The sequence below is a fragment of the Triturus cristatus genome, chromosome 11 (genome assembly GCF_964204655.1).
Source record: "Triturus cristatus chromosome 11, aTriCri1.1, whole genome shotgun sequence".
NCBI classification, from domain to species: Eukaryota; Metazoa; Chordata; class Amphibia; order Caudata; family Salamandridae; genus Triturus; species Triturus cristatus.
In genome coordinates this window covers 989,419,678-989,438,079 of record NC_140594.1, presented here as the reverse complement: position 1 = coordinate 989,438,079, position 18,402 = coordinate 989,419,678, and the positions used below count along the sequence as shown (strand labels likewise).

The 18,402-nt window shown below is 47.6% G+C and overlaps 1 protein-coding gene across 6 annotated transcripts in view; it reads left to right on the top strand.

Moving 5' to 3' along the window:
• The window catches only part of HLTF (helicase like transcription factor), a 397,768-nt gene that overhangs the window by 175,128 nt on the left and 204,238 nt on the right, over positions 1-18,402 (top strand). For 3 of the 6 annotated variants that reach the window (XM_085635052.1, XM_085635050.1, XM_085635049.1), the window contains 3 exons: positions 6,288-6,375; positions 7,917-7,993; positions 10,416-10,499. In XM_085635052.1, the coding sequence (XP_085491178.1) occupies positions 6,288-6,375; positions 7,917-7,993; positions 10,416-10,499 (249 nt within the window). The remainder of the gene's footprint in view (positions 1-6,287; positions 6,376-7,916; positions 7,994-10,415; positions 10,500-18,402) is intronic. The other 3 variants (XM_085635054.1, XM_085635053.1, XM_085635051.1) reach the window with 1 other exon arrangement.

Sequence of the window (18,402 nt, the reverse complement as noted above, 5' to 3'; positions counted from 1 at the left end):
TTAAAGTATGTGCTTGTCGTTGTGTGTGCCTTCAGCAAGTGGGTGGAAGCCTACCCAACCCACGACAACACCGCTATGACTACCGCAAAAGTACTACTGAAGGAATTCTTCCCCCGATACGGCCTTTGTCGAATTTTGTGGAGCGACAATGGCCCCCACTTCGTAGCCGAAGTTATCCAACTCATCTTAAAAGGGTTGGGTGTAAAACAGAAGTTCCACGCGGTCTTCCATCCCCAATCTGCAGGCTTGGTTGAGCGACACAATGCCATATTGAAGCTTAAGATAGCAAAAATAGTCGCCACCACAGGGCTAAGATGGCCAGACGCTCTCCCACTAGCATTGCTATCAATGCGCTCCACCCCCACCAAACACCACTTAACCCCCTACGAGGTCGTCTTCGGGCGGCCCATGAACCTTTGGACTGCACCAAAACCATCGTCCATCCACGACGTCCCGGACGTCCTCATGTCTGACTATGTGTATAACCTAACTAAGACGTTGTCTGTTATCCATCAGCAGGTGCTGCACGCCATTCCCGATGTTTCCAGGGGCCCGGGACACGACATCCAACCCGGCGACTTCGTCCTAGTGCGTAACTTCCAGCGCACCAAGAGTCTGGAGCCCCGGTGGACGGGTCCCCTGCAAGTCCTGATCACCACCCGAACAGCTCTTCGAGTGGAGGGGAAACGCAATTGGCTGCATGCACACCACTGCAAGAAGGTATCACCGACCCTGACAACCACGGACAACATCACCGCCCAAGAGGAACTTCTGGACAAAGACCGACCACCCCTGAGCCACTGCCCAGATACAGAGACACTCGAGTTAGTGAGATATCCTGATCCCACTGTGCCATCCAAAGAAGGGTATAACTTGCGACGAAAGGAGAGAACTTCGGCTAAGCAGACCACAAGCTAGGTGGAAATCTCAAAGCAGTAGCCTAGTCACCTCGAAGGCCACCAGAAGAGAAACCAAACAAAGTCTGTGGTTCTGCCCGCTACCGAGTCTCTTGAAGGTGATGGAAGCGCCCAACATGAAGATGATGGAAGCAATGGGACGTCCGAAGATCCACTACAGAAACCCAAAGGCTGACCGAATGCACAGCTTAAAGACTATTGCACTTTTCATTACCCTTCTCTTTTGCCTTCTCCTCATGGTCACCTTCTGGATCATGGAGGAGAGCACACCCGCTCATAAGACATTACTGGCCACCGTTCAACCTACCACCACGAAAGAACATCATCTGATCTCGCTTTCACCCCAACTCCGAGAAAGGCGTAAGGAGTTCTGGAATAACTCTTTTGTACAGTTGCTCCACCAACACAATCTTGCTACCAACGCCACTAATTGCTGGATCTGTGGACTGCTACCACATGCCACTGGACACTCTATCCCTTTCATCCCTTCACCTTTTTCTGTCCATGGCTCCTGCCTCGCCTGGCTAATCCTCCTGCAAGAAAGCTACAAGGACAACGCCACTTCCGGCAGAACCATGTCACACTTCTACCATGGGTTCTGGCTGAACAAAACTGGAAGAACCTCTGCCCTCTTCTGCCCTCTGAGATCGAACACTTCCTTTCACATGGACATCCCTGCCAAAGAACGAGTTGAAATGCAAGTGTTCAACAATCCAGCCAGACCCACCTTCTCTTACCTCCGGAAACGGACGGCCGCCACCCTAACAGTGGCCCTGTCCGTCATCAACATCACTGGGTCTGTATGCCTCGAAGGCCTGGGGGCACAGCTGGTGGGCCACAGCTCCTGCCTCATCACCCGAACATTGGACTCAGTTGACCCACCCTCCTTTGTTGCCTCCCCGAATATGTACTTCATCTGTGGTACTAAGGCCTACACCTGGCTTCCGAAAGGTTGGGGAGGCACCTGCTACATCGCCTTTGTCCTTCCTCCGACGTATGTGGCTCCAGCAAACCATCACCGACAGAAACGGGCCAAAGACATTGTACAGGCCGACTCCACCGGAGCACAGTTCATGGACGCAGTCAAAGGCCTTGTTCCACTCTGGGGTCCAATGGCAAACAGCCGTGCCATCCGCCACTTAACCCAGGCAGTCGAAACGGCAATGAACATTACAGCTGGCGCCCTCGCCAACAACACCGCTGAGCTTCAGGCCGTCCGCCTGGTGGCTCTCCAGAACCGCCTTGTTCTAGACGTGGTTCTGGCAGATCGTGGAGGAGCATGCCGCATCATTGGGTCCAGCTGTTGTACCTACGTACCGGATAACTCACCCTCAGTCTACAAAGCAATTGAACACCTCCACAGACTGTCCGCAGAGGTCCATCAAGAACAAGAAGAATGGTCACTGGGGAGTTGGTTTTGGGACACTATTAAAGGTTGGGGATGGAGGCTGTTTGCATTTATCCTGATACCAATTGTGATACTATGTGGATGTTGCTTGGGAATTCAGTGTCTGCCACCTTTATGTTCGCTTTTTATGAACCGCATCTGCCCTAAGACTTTGGACTTTGAAACTGAGCGGATGAGAGCTCTGAACGAGGTGGAGGTGCGGGGTATTATGGGGATAGATCCAAACTAGGCAAGCTGGCGAGATATGTTAAAAGGGAGGACTGTGGAAATTTAGCGTGCAAACTGAACATCATCTGCGCCATCTTGCCTCTCCCCAGCGCCACGCACAACGAATGCACGGCCGCCATTTTAGGCACCCCACTCTCTCCCCGCTCACTCTCGACCGCCAGCGCTTTCCCCTGGCGCTGCAAGCATCCCCCGCGCGCCGGCCACCCCCGCTCTCTCATACAGGCCATAAACCCTCTCCTTCTGCGCGACCCTGCTACGGAACCACTCCCAACCGACAACCCATACATGGTCATGCCTCTCCTTTGATAACCCCCTTCCTCTGCGCCCCATTGTCTGAACTGGTCCCAGGCCATCACCTAGCCCTGCGGATGCAGTTTACTGCCCCTACTGTAAGGGAAACACCCCACATCAAAGGGATTACAGTAGATCAAAGCCCCTACCCCCTGAGACCCGGCCAGTTGCACACACCCCCGGGAATTAGCGGAATTCCCTGCTGCGCGATAGCCATCTCCCACTGCGGGTAGGGTGGGAACTTCTACTGTATCTATGTGTGGGATCGGATCTGAGCCGGGGCTTCAGGGGATGTTCTTTCAGGCATCAAGGGAATCTCAAGAATGTACTATGTGTAATAAAGCAATAAACCAGTGTATAAGAGACCAGGTCTCAGAGATGCAGTTAGAGCACCTCGTGACGATACCTTGCTGTCTGATCTGATGTGTTCTGCTCCGACGGAATAAAACCTTGTTTCCTGCCTTCCAGTCTCCGGCGCCTGCCTCTTTCATTGGTAAATTATCGAGTGGTATGAGAGGCGATTACCGCCGGGCAATACTTGAAAGGTTATCGACTGAAACTGCCGCTACCATTTAACACATATGTTGAGTTTTTCAAGATATTCTCAAATAGCTTCATGTATAAATTGTGGATCTGCATATTAAGCTGTGGTGTGCCTTTCATTTACTTATGAAAGCTGTCAATATGCTAGGGACTGGACGTTGGTATGCTTACGTTTTTGCTTAACACTCCCTTTCCCTAAAGCTGCAGAAACCTTCTCCAATTATTCATTCTAGAACACTCACATGAGATGTAGCTGTATTTTCTTTTAGAAAATGTCAGAAGGAAACTTTGGCTGGTTGCTTCTCCACTATTTCCAATACACCTACTCATATTACTTTCATTAGTCATCTAGTAGTCCGGGGACATATGTATTGTCAAAGAAACCCACTCATCGTACATAAATCATTGATTGAAGTTGATGTGATGTTTGCGTCTGTGTGTGATTTTGTTCACCTATGGTACACAAAATCAAGCATCCAGACTCTGCCTCAACCTGAGGAAATTGGGAAACGCATCCCTAGCACGCAAAGATTTCATTGGTATCCAGGAGCACCGAATACAAAGCACAGGACCTCCAGTATCTGTGAGATTAAGTAAGGCAAACTGAATTACATAAGCCAGATAGATTTGTAAGAAGCCTGGATTCAGGTGCTGAGCATTCAACTATGGAATGCATGGTGTCCAGCGTTCAGGATGCTTCGTAGTCTGACTACCTTCAGGAAAACTGAACATGTGTGCTCAGAGACTTTGCCATCCATCTATTAAACGTTTGGGAATTCCCATTCTTCATATCTGACAGGGCTCCAAATAAGACAACGTGAGCACCAAGGATGACCCCCAACTGAGTAACCATCAAACTGCCCTAGATCTATCACAGATATTGTTTTAACATCAGCTGAGTTAAGGGTCAAGTTAAGGTCGTTATGCCTTTACTCTGCAGCACTATAAAGTGGCTACCATTGCAACCAGCACCAACAAAGCTAATAAATAAATTGTGTTTGCCAAACAAATTGGAGTTCTCACACTTCTCAGTAAATAACTCTCCAGTTTAATAGCAAATTTGTTTTATGAAATTATATCACCAACAAAGGTATTGCTGAATAGCCGTGGCGATAAAATAGCCGCAAATTCTGTCTTTATGTCGAGCGTTATGAAAAGTTCACAGGATCTTTGGGAAAGAAGTGTCTGATAAAGATCCACAGGCACCAACAATGCACAGTAACACTGAAAAAGCACCAATACATTGAGTGGCAGGTGGCAATCCATCCCAAACAAATTCCCACTTTTCTAGGTTATAGGCACACCGATAAAACAGTTTAGGAAAGGGAAAAATACAGTAACAAACATAATCTGAAAAGCAAAAATAAACTGCAAGCAACACTTTTTTAAAAAAAAACTGCGCAATAAACACATTTTATTAACTGCAGAAGGAGAAACCTCACTGATTTGTTTTGACCTTTTGCATTGCAATACCTGGATTTTGGTAGACGTGTTTTCTGCATTGATTGCTTTGGAAAGAAAATAAAGGCAGTTTTGAGTATAATTGGGTTCCTTTTAATTTTGAGAAGTTCAGATTTATTTTATTTCCAAAACCTAAATTCTAATGGATACCCACTCCTGCCGATTCTAGAGATAAAGCCCTTGAACCTGGAGCCACTCTGGATCTGTAACTTTTTCAGGCATACTTCTTCAATCAGAAAGATATGCCTTAAGAAGTAGGATGACCTGTTTTGTTTTCATTCAGACTCACTGTAATGACCCTAGAGAATGTGGCAAACTGAAAATGACAGGTGAGGTGGGACAATATTGTCCGGTCTAGAAACAAATTCTTCATTATTAATAGATTTACAGGATCCCGGTGGCATGGATAAGTCTTCAGATGTAGAGTTTGCTATTCTAAAATTACCGGCACTGGTGAAACAGGTATTATTTTTCCACTGTGACAAAAAATCATTATTCCACGAAAAGTGAACTTTTAGAGAACCTTTTTCTGGCCACCCTTTGTCAATACATAGAGGACCAATAATTATTGCCACAGTGAATAACCCCGGAAACTCATAAGGTTTATCGTCAAATTTCTTCAAGATTCTCTCTTTTGATGGTTGAATTCTCTTAATTATGGCTACAAGAGAGTAAATGCCTGTATACAGATGTTGATATTTCTATGAGGCTTTATTTGTGCACACTATGATTATTAATGTTCAGTTATACTAATTTATATGCTATGAAATAATTATAAACAAATTAATTAGAATTTTCATATTCATTAATATCGTTTTCTCTTTGTATTGATCCCTTTTAAATAAAAAGAAAATTAAAAAGGCTGCTGAAATTGACAGTCACAATGCACTTTGAAATGAAAACTAGCCATCAGAGATTACACTGCCTTTTAGTAAGGGCTCTGGCTGACCAGGTTTATCAGAGTTGAGGCAAACTGCTGTATAATTAGACAGCATATAGAAATGCAGTAAGGAAATACCATCCTTAGCCCCATTGATCCACCTGATCTGCCCTCACACCTTCCTTGGAGAGTTTGTTGTGTAAAAACCAACCTCTTTGGGGAGAGCACCGTATACTCTGTACATGTCACTTCCAACAATGAAGTGGGACACTGTTATGAGCTCAGTGGGAACCATGTAGCTCCAGAGACAAGAAACAGCTAATACATTTCTGGATCTACTCTATCACCTGAAAAAAGAGGTTCTTGTAAGTAATCAAAGAGAGCTCCTCTATCCTTCAGAAAGAAAGTTACAAAAGGTAAGTTACTTGCTCAATTGTCCCAGACATTTATGCTGCTTATTGTATGGTGGTGCTGCATTAATCAACAAGCAATCTATTACCATTCCTCCATTACTGCCTTTCCTTTTACTGGTTTTGTTTCATTTGTTTATATTTTTAAGATGTAGTCCAAAATACCAAAGTTTGTCTAGATGTGAAAGAAAAAAGAATTGAGGCTGGACCAGAAACATCTGCTGGACGCCCAAAAAGGTACACTCTTAAGCTATGATCATTTGTGCACTTCCATTGTAAGAAAGCTCCATAGATTCAAATGTTTTGATAAATTCACTTCAATATATACATAACCCAACTAAAATCTAATACACTAGCTATGACTTTCTATACGTCTTTAACCCTTTGGAATATTTTAATTTGATAGATTGCATACAAATGTTTCTGAAGGTTTTGCTACCTTACTCCTTCCTCGTGACACCTCTGCTAACACCGAACTCAGTAGTGAAATGTCACCTTAGAATCAGCCCTCTCTTTTATCTGGCTGCACTTTCCCTCAGCTCTTTTATGAATTATTTTAATATATTCCATTTGGTTCCATCAATTCCTTAGATGGAATGTATTACCCTTGAATTTGTCTTTTGTTCTTTTTTCTAGTACAGCCTTTACCCGACTATATCTGGCAGCTATGCTGCTCTGTGCATAAAACCGATCTACAACCAACTCTGCTTTTATAAAATGACAGCTCGCATGCTCAAGGCCCTTGAAAAATGGGAGCCACAGTGTGAGACTTTATCACCACCTCACAAAATGGTACAAGCAGGTTCCCAGTATCAGATTAAATTCAACCTTTTATGTTTCTTTTTTGCTTTTTATTAATCCTGTAATATATAGACACTATTGGCGATAGTAGACTACAGTTATGGTTACATTTTTTTTGCTTAGGTAAATTTACAGTAATTGGTCCTTTTGACAATTCTGCACAGATGTTTCAAAAGATAAGTATTTGCACATGGGTTTGATTTTGGAGGCTTTGTGCAGATTGCTCCGGGGGAGACTATAGGGGCACCCCAGAAATGCTGCTTCCCATTCCAATAAATCTAAAGAAATTTGCTAAGAAACTGCTGAACAGTATGGCTTACCATCGAGACTGAGTAGGCTTTTTCACATTTATCAAAATACGTCTAGACATTTTTTAAGTAACCACAAAAGAAAAATGTGCTTTCATACACACATATAGGGTGTGTGTGTATATTCATACTTCAGTAAAGCTTTTGGACTGCTTGTATGACTTGCGATTTTGCAGTGGTAATTCACATGTGATAAACAAAGTGCAATAATAAAAAGATTATTGACAACCCATGGGGTACAGAGGGGTAGAATATGCCATTTAATTTACAAAAATACTGCTTTCTGCATATGTTGTCTACAAGTAATGACATTAAGACTAAAAAATGACCCAGGTGAGTGGAAAATACTTGTGATCACCAGCCTAGCTGGTGGAGGCCATAAACCCTAGTGGCTTGGACCTGTATTGATCAGACATGGAATCATTGCTAAAGTGAGATCTAAAAATCGGGTTCTCCCATTTATTTATGGCCTGGAATGGGCAGCGGGAGAGACCCACACTTGGCCTAGCACAGGATGTCTACAGCAGACAGCCAGTGGCATCACACTTGCTTCTCGTGCTAACTCCCCCATTTTTGCTAATCTTCTGGGTAGCAATTATCCCCTGAACCAGCTCACCCATGTCATAAGTATGTTTGCTGTTGAGTTAATGTCTTGTTCTTTTATTTCAGGCAGCAAGCCAAAACAGTAATATATACGTTGAGCAGTGACTCAGAGGATGAAGAATTGAGGCCTTCAAAACCAAAAGGTATGCTTTTTTTTGTGTTTTTTATTGTCGCTTTATGATCATCATAAGCTAATTTTTTCATACAGTTTTTGTACAGTAAGGTTTCTTATAGGAAAAGCTATGTTATCTTCTTGTAACAGTAGGTCTTCCATTACCCTGTTCAAATCCAGAATATTTGAATGGTGCAACATACTTTGACAGATGTATTAGCCAGTTCTTAAATACAAATTAGCGTTATTATCATGCCATCATTGTCAAATGTCTGAGCCACTGTCTGCTGACATCAGAGAGTTGTTATGGAATAACAGACCCCAAGATTTCTGCCAATGGAGGCGGTTGAGAATGTCACATGGGTCTCGGAATGATACCACATTGAGAACATTTGCTGTTAGTAAGACGTATTGTTAGAATGTTGTTGTTACATGCTCAGACCTACTTAATAAAATACATCCAGTTTAGTTAGGTAGCGCAACATGATGCATTTAAGTGCAGGAACAGATTGCAGCACCAACTCATTTTAGTTTCTCTCATTGAATATGAATCTAAGTCATACAGTTTTATCAATTTTACCAAGTGCACTGCATTTGCTTGGTTGTTGAGAAGACTGGCAGCCATCTGGTGCTCCTGACTTCAGTTTATATGCGACACATTAGCAATGTTGTCAAAAAGGCAAATGAGATAGCATATGTTGTCTCTTCTGGCAGTTCACATTCCACCCTGCCTTGCAGATTGCCCTTATCGTAGAGCTGGTTAGTTTAATAAATAGCATAAATAGCTGTATAGTGACCTCTTCATGACTCTACAATGGCAGCTGCAACTATGACACGAGGTCACGATGGTTCTTGTGGCTCCCGATATGCGAGAATTGTATCTGTATACCCAGCTTACATCTGAAAACCTCAATTAAATCTTTTTTTTTTTTTTTTTTAACTATGGCACGAGTCACTTTACTCTCAATGACGTTTCTAGACATCAATTTCAATTGCAAGATATATCTTGTTACAAAAGAGGCTTTGTTAAAAGTGTTTATAGTCTTATTGGTTTTATATTTCAAATGCTGTCTTCTTGCAGAGTATTATAATAAATGAATAATGTAAAAAGGCAATGTGGACCAAAGAATTTTGGGTGTTAATGTATGTGTTATAGAATATATAAGTTGTGAGGGAATTCAATTTGTTTTGTTTTTGTTTTTACAAGGATAACTAGTGAATTGTGTGATATGTATGAGCTGAATCAATGTTCTTTTCAATTTTGTATTTCAATAAGAATTATTGGAAATGAAAATTTCACAACTAAAAAAAGTGCCAAATATGTTTTGAAGCTACCTATTATTTATCATGAGACTCTGCAAGGATTATCAACATGCAACTCTTTTAGAAGTTCCTCAACTGCTTATTTGTCCAGTTGGTGAAAAGCAGAAATTGCTTCTTTGACCCCTGGTCTCATCTCCGGATCCTTCCTTTTGTCAGAGCAGTTTTAAGAAGTCTGCAGATTTAGAAAGCTGATATGGCAACCATTGACTACCTATTCTTAGAACCCTCTCCCTATAATTCCTGCAGGAAATTGTAATCCTCTTATACCTATTCACATATATAGACGGACAAAATTCTAAGAGTGTCTGTAGCAAAGTTTTATTTGGGCCTCTTCTGCACTTGTTACAGAGAAGATGGCAAAGTCTCACCCTACAGATGAATGGAATTAGAGTTATCTTGTTAACTCAGGGGAGTCTTAAGGGTAAAAGCATGTTTTTCTCTGTTTTGTGACATATTTCAATGTAAATTAGTCTCCTTAGTGCCCAACATTATTTCTTAGGCAGTGAAGAGACTGTGAGCTGTGTAGAGGGAGCAGAAACCATCTTTTTGTGGTCTCTGTGCCTTTCTTGGAGATTTGAAAAGCTACCACTTGGGCTGTGTTGCTTACTTTTGCTAAATGGTTACTTAAGCTTGACAATTACAGCTTAGGCTTTGTTAGAATGATCACTGGTTTAACATAGGTTTTGGATATATGTTTTTCTTCTTGTTATCTGAGTTGCCTTCGTTCAAATTTGCTAGGAAAATCCTTGAGAAATTAATGGAAAGCAGCAATACTATTCTTTTGAAAGAAAAAGCTATTTTTAGCATTGTGTTCCTTCAGGGTCCTTATCTTCTCTCAACATTCCCACATATTTTGGGGACATTTGAGTCTCTCTGATAAGACATATATGCAAACTAAGAAGAATGTGCCTGGTGTGCCTTTTTATACAATATGGTTAGACCGGTCAGAGTAATGCTGCACATGTGTGACACCTTCAGAGTGAGTACTGTTCCCCACACAGTGATTACATGAAAAAGGTTTCAAATAGTCCCAACTTGTCATCTTGAATATTTGTGCATGACATGAGAGGTGATAACATTACAATCTGTTTCTTATTTTGCATTTAACGTGTGTGTCTCTAACACTGCAGTTCCCTGTTTACAAGAAGATGAAGACTTTGCATATGCTTTAGCTGGATCACCTAGTACAGTAGGAAAGAAACCTAAAATTAAAGGTAATAAAGCCTTGAATTAGGGAGGTTTACTAGTTGCTGAAGTGATTGTGCTTAATTTTCTATATAGTGTTGTACTAATAACGTCCTCCTCGCATCAATAGTGTCACGTTGGGCCAGTAGCACTTTTTGAACAGAAACATCTTTTATGTTCGATGCTTTATTGACTAAAGCTTTTAGTAAGTGATATTATTTGTGGGAAATGAGTGCATAGTGTTTTTTAGTTTCGCATGGCTAAGACTTCAGAAATTGTTTGGGGGACATTTTTGAGAATTAAATTGTCAAATATTGTGCTGACCATATATTTTTTTTTTTTTTTTTTTTTCTTTTTTTTTTTGTTTGAAACCGTTTATTGCAATCTCAAATAAATACAAGTATGGGCCTACAACCTTCCGGCCGGCCGCTAGAGTGACAGGAGCATATGACATACATACAAAAAAGGCTCTTGGCGTTGCAGAGAGGTAAATCAGGAGGTATCAACGACGTGGGCCACATGACTCCGAGCCCGCAATACGGTTTCATTTTATAAGAGCACAACAACACACAAAAAAAAAAAAAAAAAAACCCACACCCGCAAGGCAACCCGCAATCCGAAGTGACAGCACGTGCTCCTTAAGTGGGGGACCCCAACCATCCACAAGAATCTAAAGAGGGGAACGGGAAGAGAGCAGGGACTGGGGGACCCTGTGCCCGGGGCCGGGGGAGGGGGTCAACTAGGGGGACGGAGCTGGCGAGGCAGCCGGCAGCAGCGGTGGCTCACAAATACCCCCGCGGTAGGCGTTCCAGGGGCCCCAAACTTTCACCCACGCCCCAGGCTTACCTCTCGCCACGTACACCACCTTTTCTCAGAACATGCACCAATCCATGTGTTCTTTCCAGGCCGACACCGCCGGGGGCCTCTGGGACCCCCACAGCTGCGCGATGTCACGCTTAGCTATCATATATCCCAGAGTCACCCATCGTGTCTGCGGAACCGAGTAGTCAGTTGGTTCCCACACATTCAGCAAGCATCTCCTCGCTTCAGGCAACAGCGCGACACGCGTAACCACTCGCAGGACCTCATGCACACCACGCCAGAATCGCTCCACCTTCGGGCATTCCCACAGAATATGCAAAAAAGTCGCCAAAGCACCACACCCACGCTTACACAGCCCATCCTCGGCATAGCCCATACGCAGAAGCCTTGGCCCCGTCATGTAAACCCGGTGGAGGATCTTTAGCTGGACGAAGCGAAGGCGAGCCGGTATGGCCACCTCCTTCGGAGAGGCCACCGCGGAAATCCAGTCCTCGTCGTCCAACTCCAGCCCATCGGCAACCCAGGCCTTGCGGAGGCCAGTCAGCAAACCCGAGCGATCATTAATCAGTTTTTTGTATATGAGGGAGATCGTGCTGTCCGGAACATGGCCATCCAGCACTCTATCCTCCAGAGGGGATGACTCCGGAATGGAGGCGACGTCTGGGAAGACGGAGCCCAGTGCGTGGCGGACCTGCAAGTACCGAAAGTATTCACTGCCCTGCAGCTGAAACTCCGTCTGCAGCATCTCGAATGTTTTAAATCCCCCCCTCGTCCAGAGGTCCCCCACTGTACTGATGCCGATCGTGTCCCACTTCTCGAAGCCCTTCGAGGTCCACAGGGAGCCCAACCTCTCAGACGCATATAGCGGTGACGCCCGGGTCAAACGGTCCTTCCACCCCATAGCTGCGTTAGCCGCGTGCCATACTCGCACCATGACACGCGTAGGTCCCGTCAGGCGGGGGTCGGGCGCGCCAGAGTAGAGCGCTCGATTGTAGTCGCCACCAGGCAGGAGCATCTTGTCCATTTCAAATGCCGGTTTTAAGGCGGGCCCGTAAAGGCCATGATTAATTGCAGCTAGCTGGGAGGCCCAGTAATACCGTTTAATATCCGGGAGGGCAACCCCCCCGTCGTACCACGGGAGCGTCAACTTCGCCAAGGCAATACGCGGCCTCCCGTCCCAGAACAAGCGACGCTGTAGACTCTCCACCTCACGGAAGTAGCGCGCCGGGACCCAAGTCCATAGTGTTCTGGAGAGCGTACAGGAAGCGTGGCAACGACATCATCTTAAACAATGCCGCCCGGCCGAGCGGCGAAAGCGGCAGGCGCCGCCAACGCGCGACGTCCTCCTTCAAGCGCTGGAGGGGGGGAAGCAAATTCCGCTCGTAGCGGGCCTCCGGGTCCAGAGTGATATAGATACCCAGGTACCGGAACCCCTGAGAGGCAATCTGGATCGGACAGTCCCGCGGGAGGACGGGAGCCTCCCCGGAAAGCACATACACACATGATTTAGCCCAGTTGATGACAAGGCCTGAGTTGCGGCCGAATGAGCGCAAAACATCAACCAGGACAATCAGTGATTTACGCGGGGAGGCGAGGTACAAAAGGATATCGTCAGCGTATAGGGACACGCGGTCCTCATACTCGGGGGTCCAACGGAGACCACGGATGGAAGGGTGCCACCGCAGCCACTCCGCCAAGGGTTCCAAGGCCAGTGCAAACAGGAGAGGCGACAAGGGGCAACCCTGTCGCGTGCCTCGTCCCAGCGCGAATGGGGCCGAGACTCGTCCATTCACCACCACCTGCGCCAATGGGCCCGAATACAACAATTTGACCCAGCTGATGAATCCCGGTCCAAATCCAAATTTCGCCAGCATCGCCCAAAGGTATGGCCACTCGAGTGTATCAAACGCCATGGTGGCGTCTAAGGACGCCAAGATGGCCGGCTCCCGCACAAACGGAACACGCGCGAGCACCCCGTGCAGGCGCCGCAGATTAAGGGCCGTGTTGCGATGGGGTATAAAGCCGGACTGGTCCTGGTGGACCAGATCGCCCACCACGCCGACCAGCCGGTTGGCGAGCACCTTGGCGAGGATTTTGGGCTCCGCATTCAAGAGCGAGATAGGCCTATAGGATGTGACCCGTTCTCGGGGTCTCCCCTCCTTGTGGATCACTACAATTGTAGCCAGACGCTGGTCCGGCGGGAGGGAGCCCTGCGAGTGGGCCGCCAGGAACATCGCGCGAAGGTGGGGTGCCAGCACATCCGGTCGCAGCTTATACAGCTCGATAGGGATACCGTTTGGGCCCATGGCCTTGCCCGATGCGACCGAGCGTATGGCAAGGGCAATTTCATCCGAGGTGGGAGCAGCCTCCAACGACTCCCTGTCCTCCACCGAAAGGGAGGGCAGCGCGATGTCCCGAAGCAGGGCATGGGAATCCTCCTCCGAGCAGGGAGAAACCGGGGAATACACCTCGCGGAAATAATCCGCGAAGCAAGAGACAATGTCTTCTGGCTCGGTGACACGTACACCATCCATTCTCTCGATCAGCGGGACCACACGATTCGCTCTCTTTTTTATCCAACCACGCAATCAATTTACCAGCCTTATCACCCACATCATACAGTCGCCCCTGCTGCTCTCTACTGAGGCCCCTGGCCGCCTCCGTAACGAGGGCCCTATAGGCCGCCTGCTTAAGGTGTAGAACATGTAGTGCGGCATCCGTCACCCCACTCCCCAGGTCACCCTCTAGTTCAGTAATTTCGGCTTCCACCCGGGTCACCTCCTCCTGTTCGCGCCTCCGGGCATGGGAGATAAAGGAGAGGGCCTCCCCTCTAAGAACTGTCTTGAAGGCTTCCCACAGGGAGATAGCCGAAGGGACAGACCCCACATTCTCCTCAAAATACCGCTGCAAGGATTTAATCAAGTCAGCACGAATAGTGGGGTCGCGCAGGTACCATGCATTGATTGGAGCTACCCTGCCCTCCCCCCTCGGGAAGACATCAAAATGCAACAGGAGCGGGGAGTGATCTGAAATACCCCGCGCCAGATGGCGCACCTCTCCCACTCTCCCAGCATAGGCCGCAGGGACAAGGACATGATCAAGCCGCGAGAGGCTACCATGGGCACCCGAATGAAAGGTGTACTGCAGCTGCGCGGGATGTTTTAGTCGCCAGCAGTCTACCAATCCCAATGTATCTAAGAGGCCGGGCAGCCACACCTGTGCCCGGGGGAGGTCCCTAGGGGGGTAACGATCCATAGTCCCAGAAGCCACCGCATTGAAGTCTCCCCCAACCACCAGAAGCCCCCCCGGGAGGTCAAGGAGGAGGCGCCCCAGGTCCGCAAAAGTGGTAGATTGTAACCCCGGTGGGACGTACACTGATACAAAAACGAACACTTTGCCCTCTATTCTCCCCACCAAGACCGTGTAACGTCCCCTCTCATCATGGCGCACCTCATCTATTTCCAGCGGGAGCGAGTTCTTAACCATGATGCCCACCCCCCGCGAGCCCGACGTGAAGCCCGAGTGGGCCACCAAGCGATAGCCCCGCCGATTCATGGCATAAAAGGAATTACCAATAAGGTGTGTCTCCTGCAGAAAGACCACATCTGGAGAAATTCGTTTCAGATACTGCAGGACCACACCTCGCTTAATCCTATCCCCCAGTCCATTAACGTTCCACGACAACAGAGTCAAATCCCTACCCCCCATAACATACAGAAGCCATCATTTGTCCCCCCAAGAGCACCTCAAAAACACCAACACAGTAAAGGGTTTGCCTTGCGGTAAAAACGAACAACACCCCACCCCAACCCACCCGTCCCAACAGAACTCCCCCCTCCCTGCACCCCTGCATGAGCCCAGACAGCCCCCCCAAAGTGCAGTGTGCCTGTCGCCCCATAGATGAAAAACTAACTAGTCCCCCAGAGGAGGAGGGAAAGCCCCCAAGAGACCCCGCACGACCTCCACAGGAGGGGAACATACACGAGCAGTCAATGATAACAATAATATTGTCCTGAGCAAGGCCTACTATTTGTCCCTCAGTCCTGATCCGGCGGGCCCTCCCCACCAACCGCACCCCACCCCCCCCGGCCCCGATCCCCGGGCAAAGTGTCCAACCAGTCCCCGGCCGCCTCGGGACGATCAAAAAAGTGCGTGCGGCCATCCACCTCTACCCTCAGCTTAGCTGGAAAAAGCATTGCGTACTTAAGGTTCAGGTCCCGTAGGCGACGTTTAACTCCGAGAAAACTCAGTCTCTGCTTTTGGACCGCCGGAGTAAAATCAGGATAGAAATTGACGTCCATGTTGTCGAGTCTGACCGTTCCTTGTAGCCTAGAAGTCTGCAGGATAGCGTCCCTGTCCCGAAAATTGAAAATCCGGGCAATGAGGGGCCTCGGCGGGGCTCCGGCCTTAGGTCTTCCTCCGGGGACCCTGTGGGCACGTTCCACCGCAAAGAGTTTACTCAGCCCCCGGGGCTGGAGATGGGTGAGAATCAAGTCCTCCACAAACAGATCCGCCGCCTCCTCCTCTCGTCCCTCCGGCACCCCAATAATGCGGACATTGTTCCTCCGGGCCCGACCCTCGGAATCCTCCAGTCGACGATCCATCAGGGCGCTCGCCTGGCCAAGCCGGCGCACCTCCTTTTGGAGGGCCGCCACGTCCGTAGTGAGGCCCGAGGTAGTGTGGGCCAAAGAGTCGACCCGGTCATTCGTTTTGGACAAATCGGCCCTTACCAGGCCCACATCCACGAGGACCGAGTCTATCTTCTGCGCCAGAGTGTCAAAGCGCTGGTCCACCGAGGCCTTCATCTCGGCGATGGCGCCCATGACGTCTCGGAGGGTCAGATCCGCGGGAAGAGCAGGAGCATCAGTCGTGCCCGCAGGGGACGTACGCGGCGCCTCAGGAGATCCCTTCTGGAGGGTGTAGCGGTCCATGTTGTTGGACTGATGAGCCGTGCCACGGCGGGTCGATTTCACCTTTGCCCGGTCGCCATCTTGCTTTGTGGACATGATTGCAGTCCCCAAATCGTGCCAATCTCCTCGAAAGGGCCGACAAACCAGTTCACGGGCTCCGGGGGGGGGGCGACCACAGGTCCGCAGGCCGAATCACAGACGGCGGGTCGGCCGGGCACCCGGGCAAGGCCACACCACCGCACACCGCCCCGCAACCCTACCTCGCCCGTCAGCAAGGAGGGCGCGAAAGTGAAAGTGCGGGGTACGCGAGTCGCCCAGCCTTGCCCGCCGCTGTTGTTCACTTTGTCTCCGGATCGCCCCACTACTCCAATCCGGGGGGCCGGCGTGGAGAAGGCCGCAAACCTCAATCGGTGCTCCCGCCGGTGTCCGAGGTCCGATTTGGAAACGGAAAACGGGTGTCACCGCAGCTCGGGCTCACAAACACAGTCCCCTCATCTAGGACAGGATATAGTCAGGATTAATGCAGGAGGTCGCGGAGGTCCTCGGGAGCCTCGCACCTACGCGGCCATCTTGGTTGCGCGCTAGGCTCCTCCCCCCGTGCTGATCATATTTGACTCAATTAGAGTTACACGATGAGACTATAGGCAAAATATATGAGAATGTGTACATATGCAAAATATATGAATGTTGATTAAAATTGTGAAATTAATGAAGAAATGAATTGATAACATTAAGAATTTACTTTTGGTAAATAGGTGTAAACAAGTCATTTTTAAAAGTGCTTTTCAAAAGGTTAACATTTGAGTATGTGAATGACACGCTGGAATGGTAACATTGGACCAGTCTATCTTTAAAATGGCCAATTTTCTTTTGTTTTACCTTATTCAGCCAATCATAGTTCATGCATTACTTGTCTACAGTGCGGCTTATGTCTCAGAGTCCGTCCCTTTGATGTTGTCCTTCCAAGATGTTGCACTTTGTATTGGGCTGATGGCTGCTGTTGGGCATTTGGTATCCATATTTCTCCAACTGCCATACCTTTAGGGCTGAGGGCCTGTATTACCAAATATTGGCGGCTTCTCTCCTCTCTGCTTGACCATGTTTAATCCTGGTCTGTGGTCTTCGGGCAGGTGCAGCACCACCAAGCCTGCTCTTAAGGATAGAGCCTAAAATCTTCCTTGAAGACAAACAATTCCGAGTGGACTGGAGCTACATAGCCAATAAGTGCACTCGTGATTGGTTCATTTTAATCATTAACACTGCTAAGAGGCTTAGTGAGGAGCTGTTGAAAGAGATATTTGACCTAGAGGAAGCAATCAAGGGTGACACAACAATCACTGATGCCAAAGAGCATTTAGATCGCATACAAAGTGATTTGGCTGATTACAAAACATACATGGTAAACCAGAAAATCAAAGGCCTTAAAAGAAATTTAGAACGATTCTCACATGAGTGGGCTTTTCCATATGTTGAGGATAAATACTACCAAGTGCCAAAACAGCAACAGGTGCAGAGATTCCAGAGAGGGGGACATAGACAGGCACGGAGAACTTCTATTAACTGGACATTCGACAATACAAGCAGTGAGGAGGACGACTTGGGTGAGCAGCCTACCACATCGAACCAGAATAGGGTCAGATTTACACCACAGAGTAGGGGAGGACCTAGGGGCACTTTTAAGATCTTTTTTAGGTCGGGGCCAGATAAGCAACAGGGGAGGAGGCAAACAAAGGGGAAGAGCCAGGGGGAGGGTCAACCAACAGCCAACAAACATGGCAGGCATACTCACCCCAGATAACACGCAGCAGAGGCAGGACATAGCAGCAGTCAACTTTGTGAACAGTGGACAAGAGGGTGGGCCTACTGCATTAACACAGACTAGGGACATTGTTGTGAATCTTTCTGATTATCCACTAACTGTTGAGGAGTCCAAAGTTTTGAACAAAGGATTAGGGTTTGTCCCAACCCCCAAGCATGACACCTTTAAGTGTAAGTGTAAGGTCTAATTGTTTGAACTGATGAGAAAGATAAAGATTCGTAAATTCTTTAGCCCACGCATTCGTGCACCACCGACTCTGACGGTTGAGAATAGCCACCCACGTTGTGGGGGCTGGGGGGGGGGGGGGGGCGTTGAGTGAATTATGTACTTAGGTCCTGCAGACATCTGGCTCATGTACCAGATGTAGTTCTTGCTGGTTTA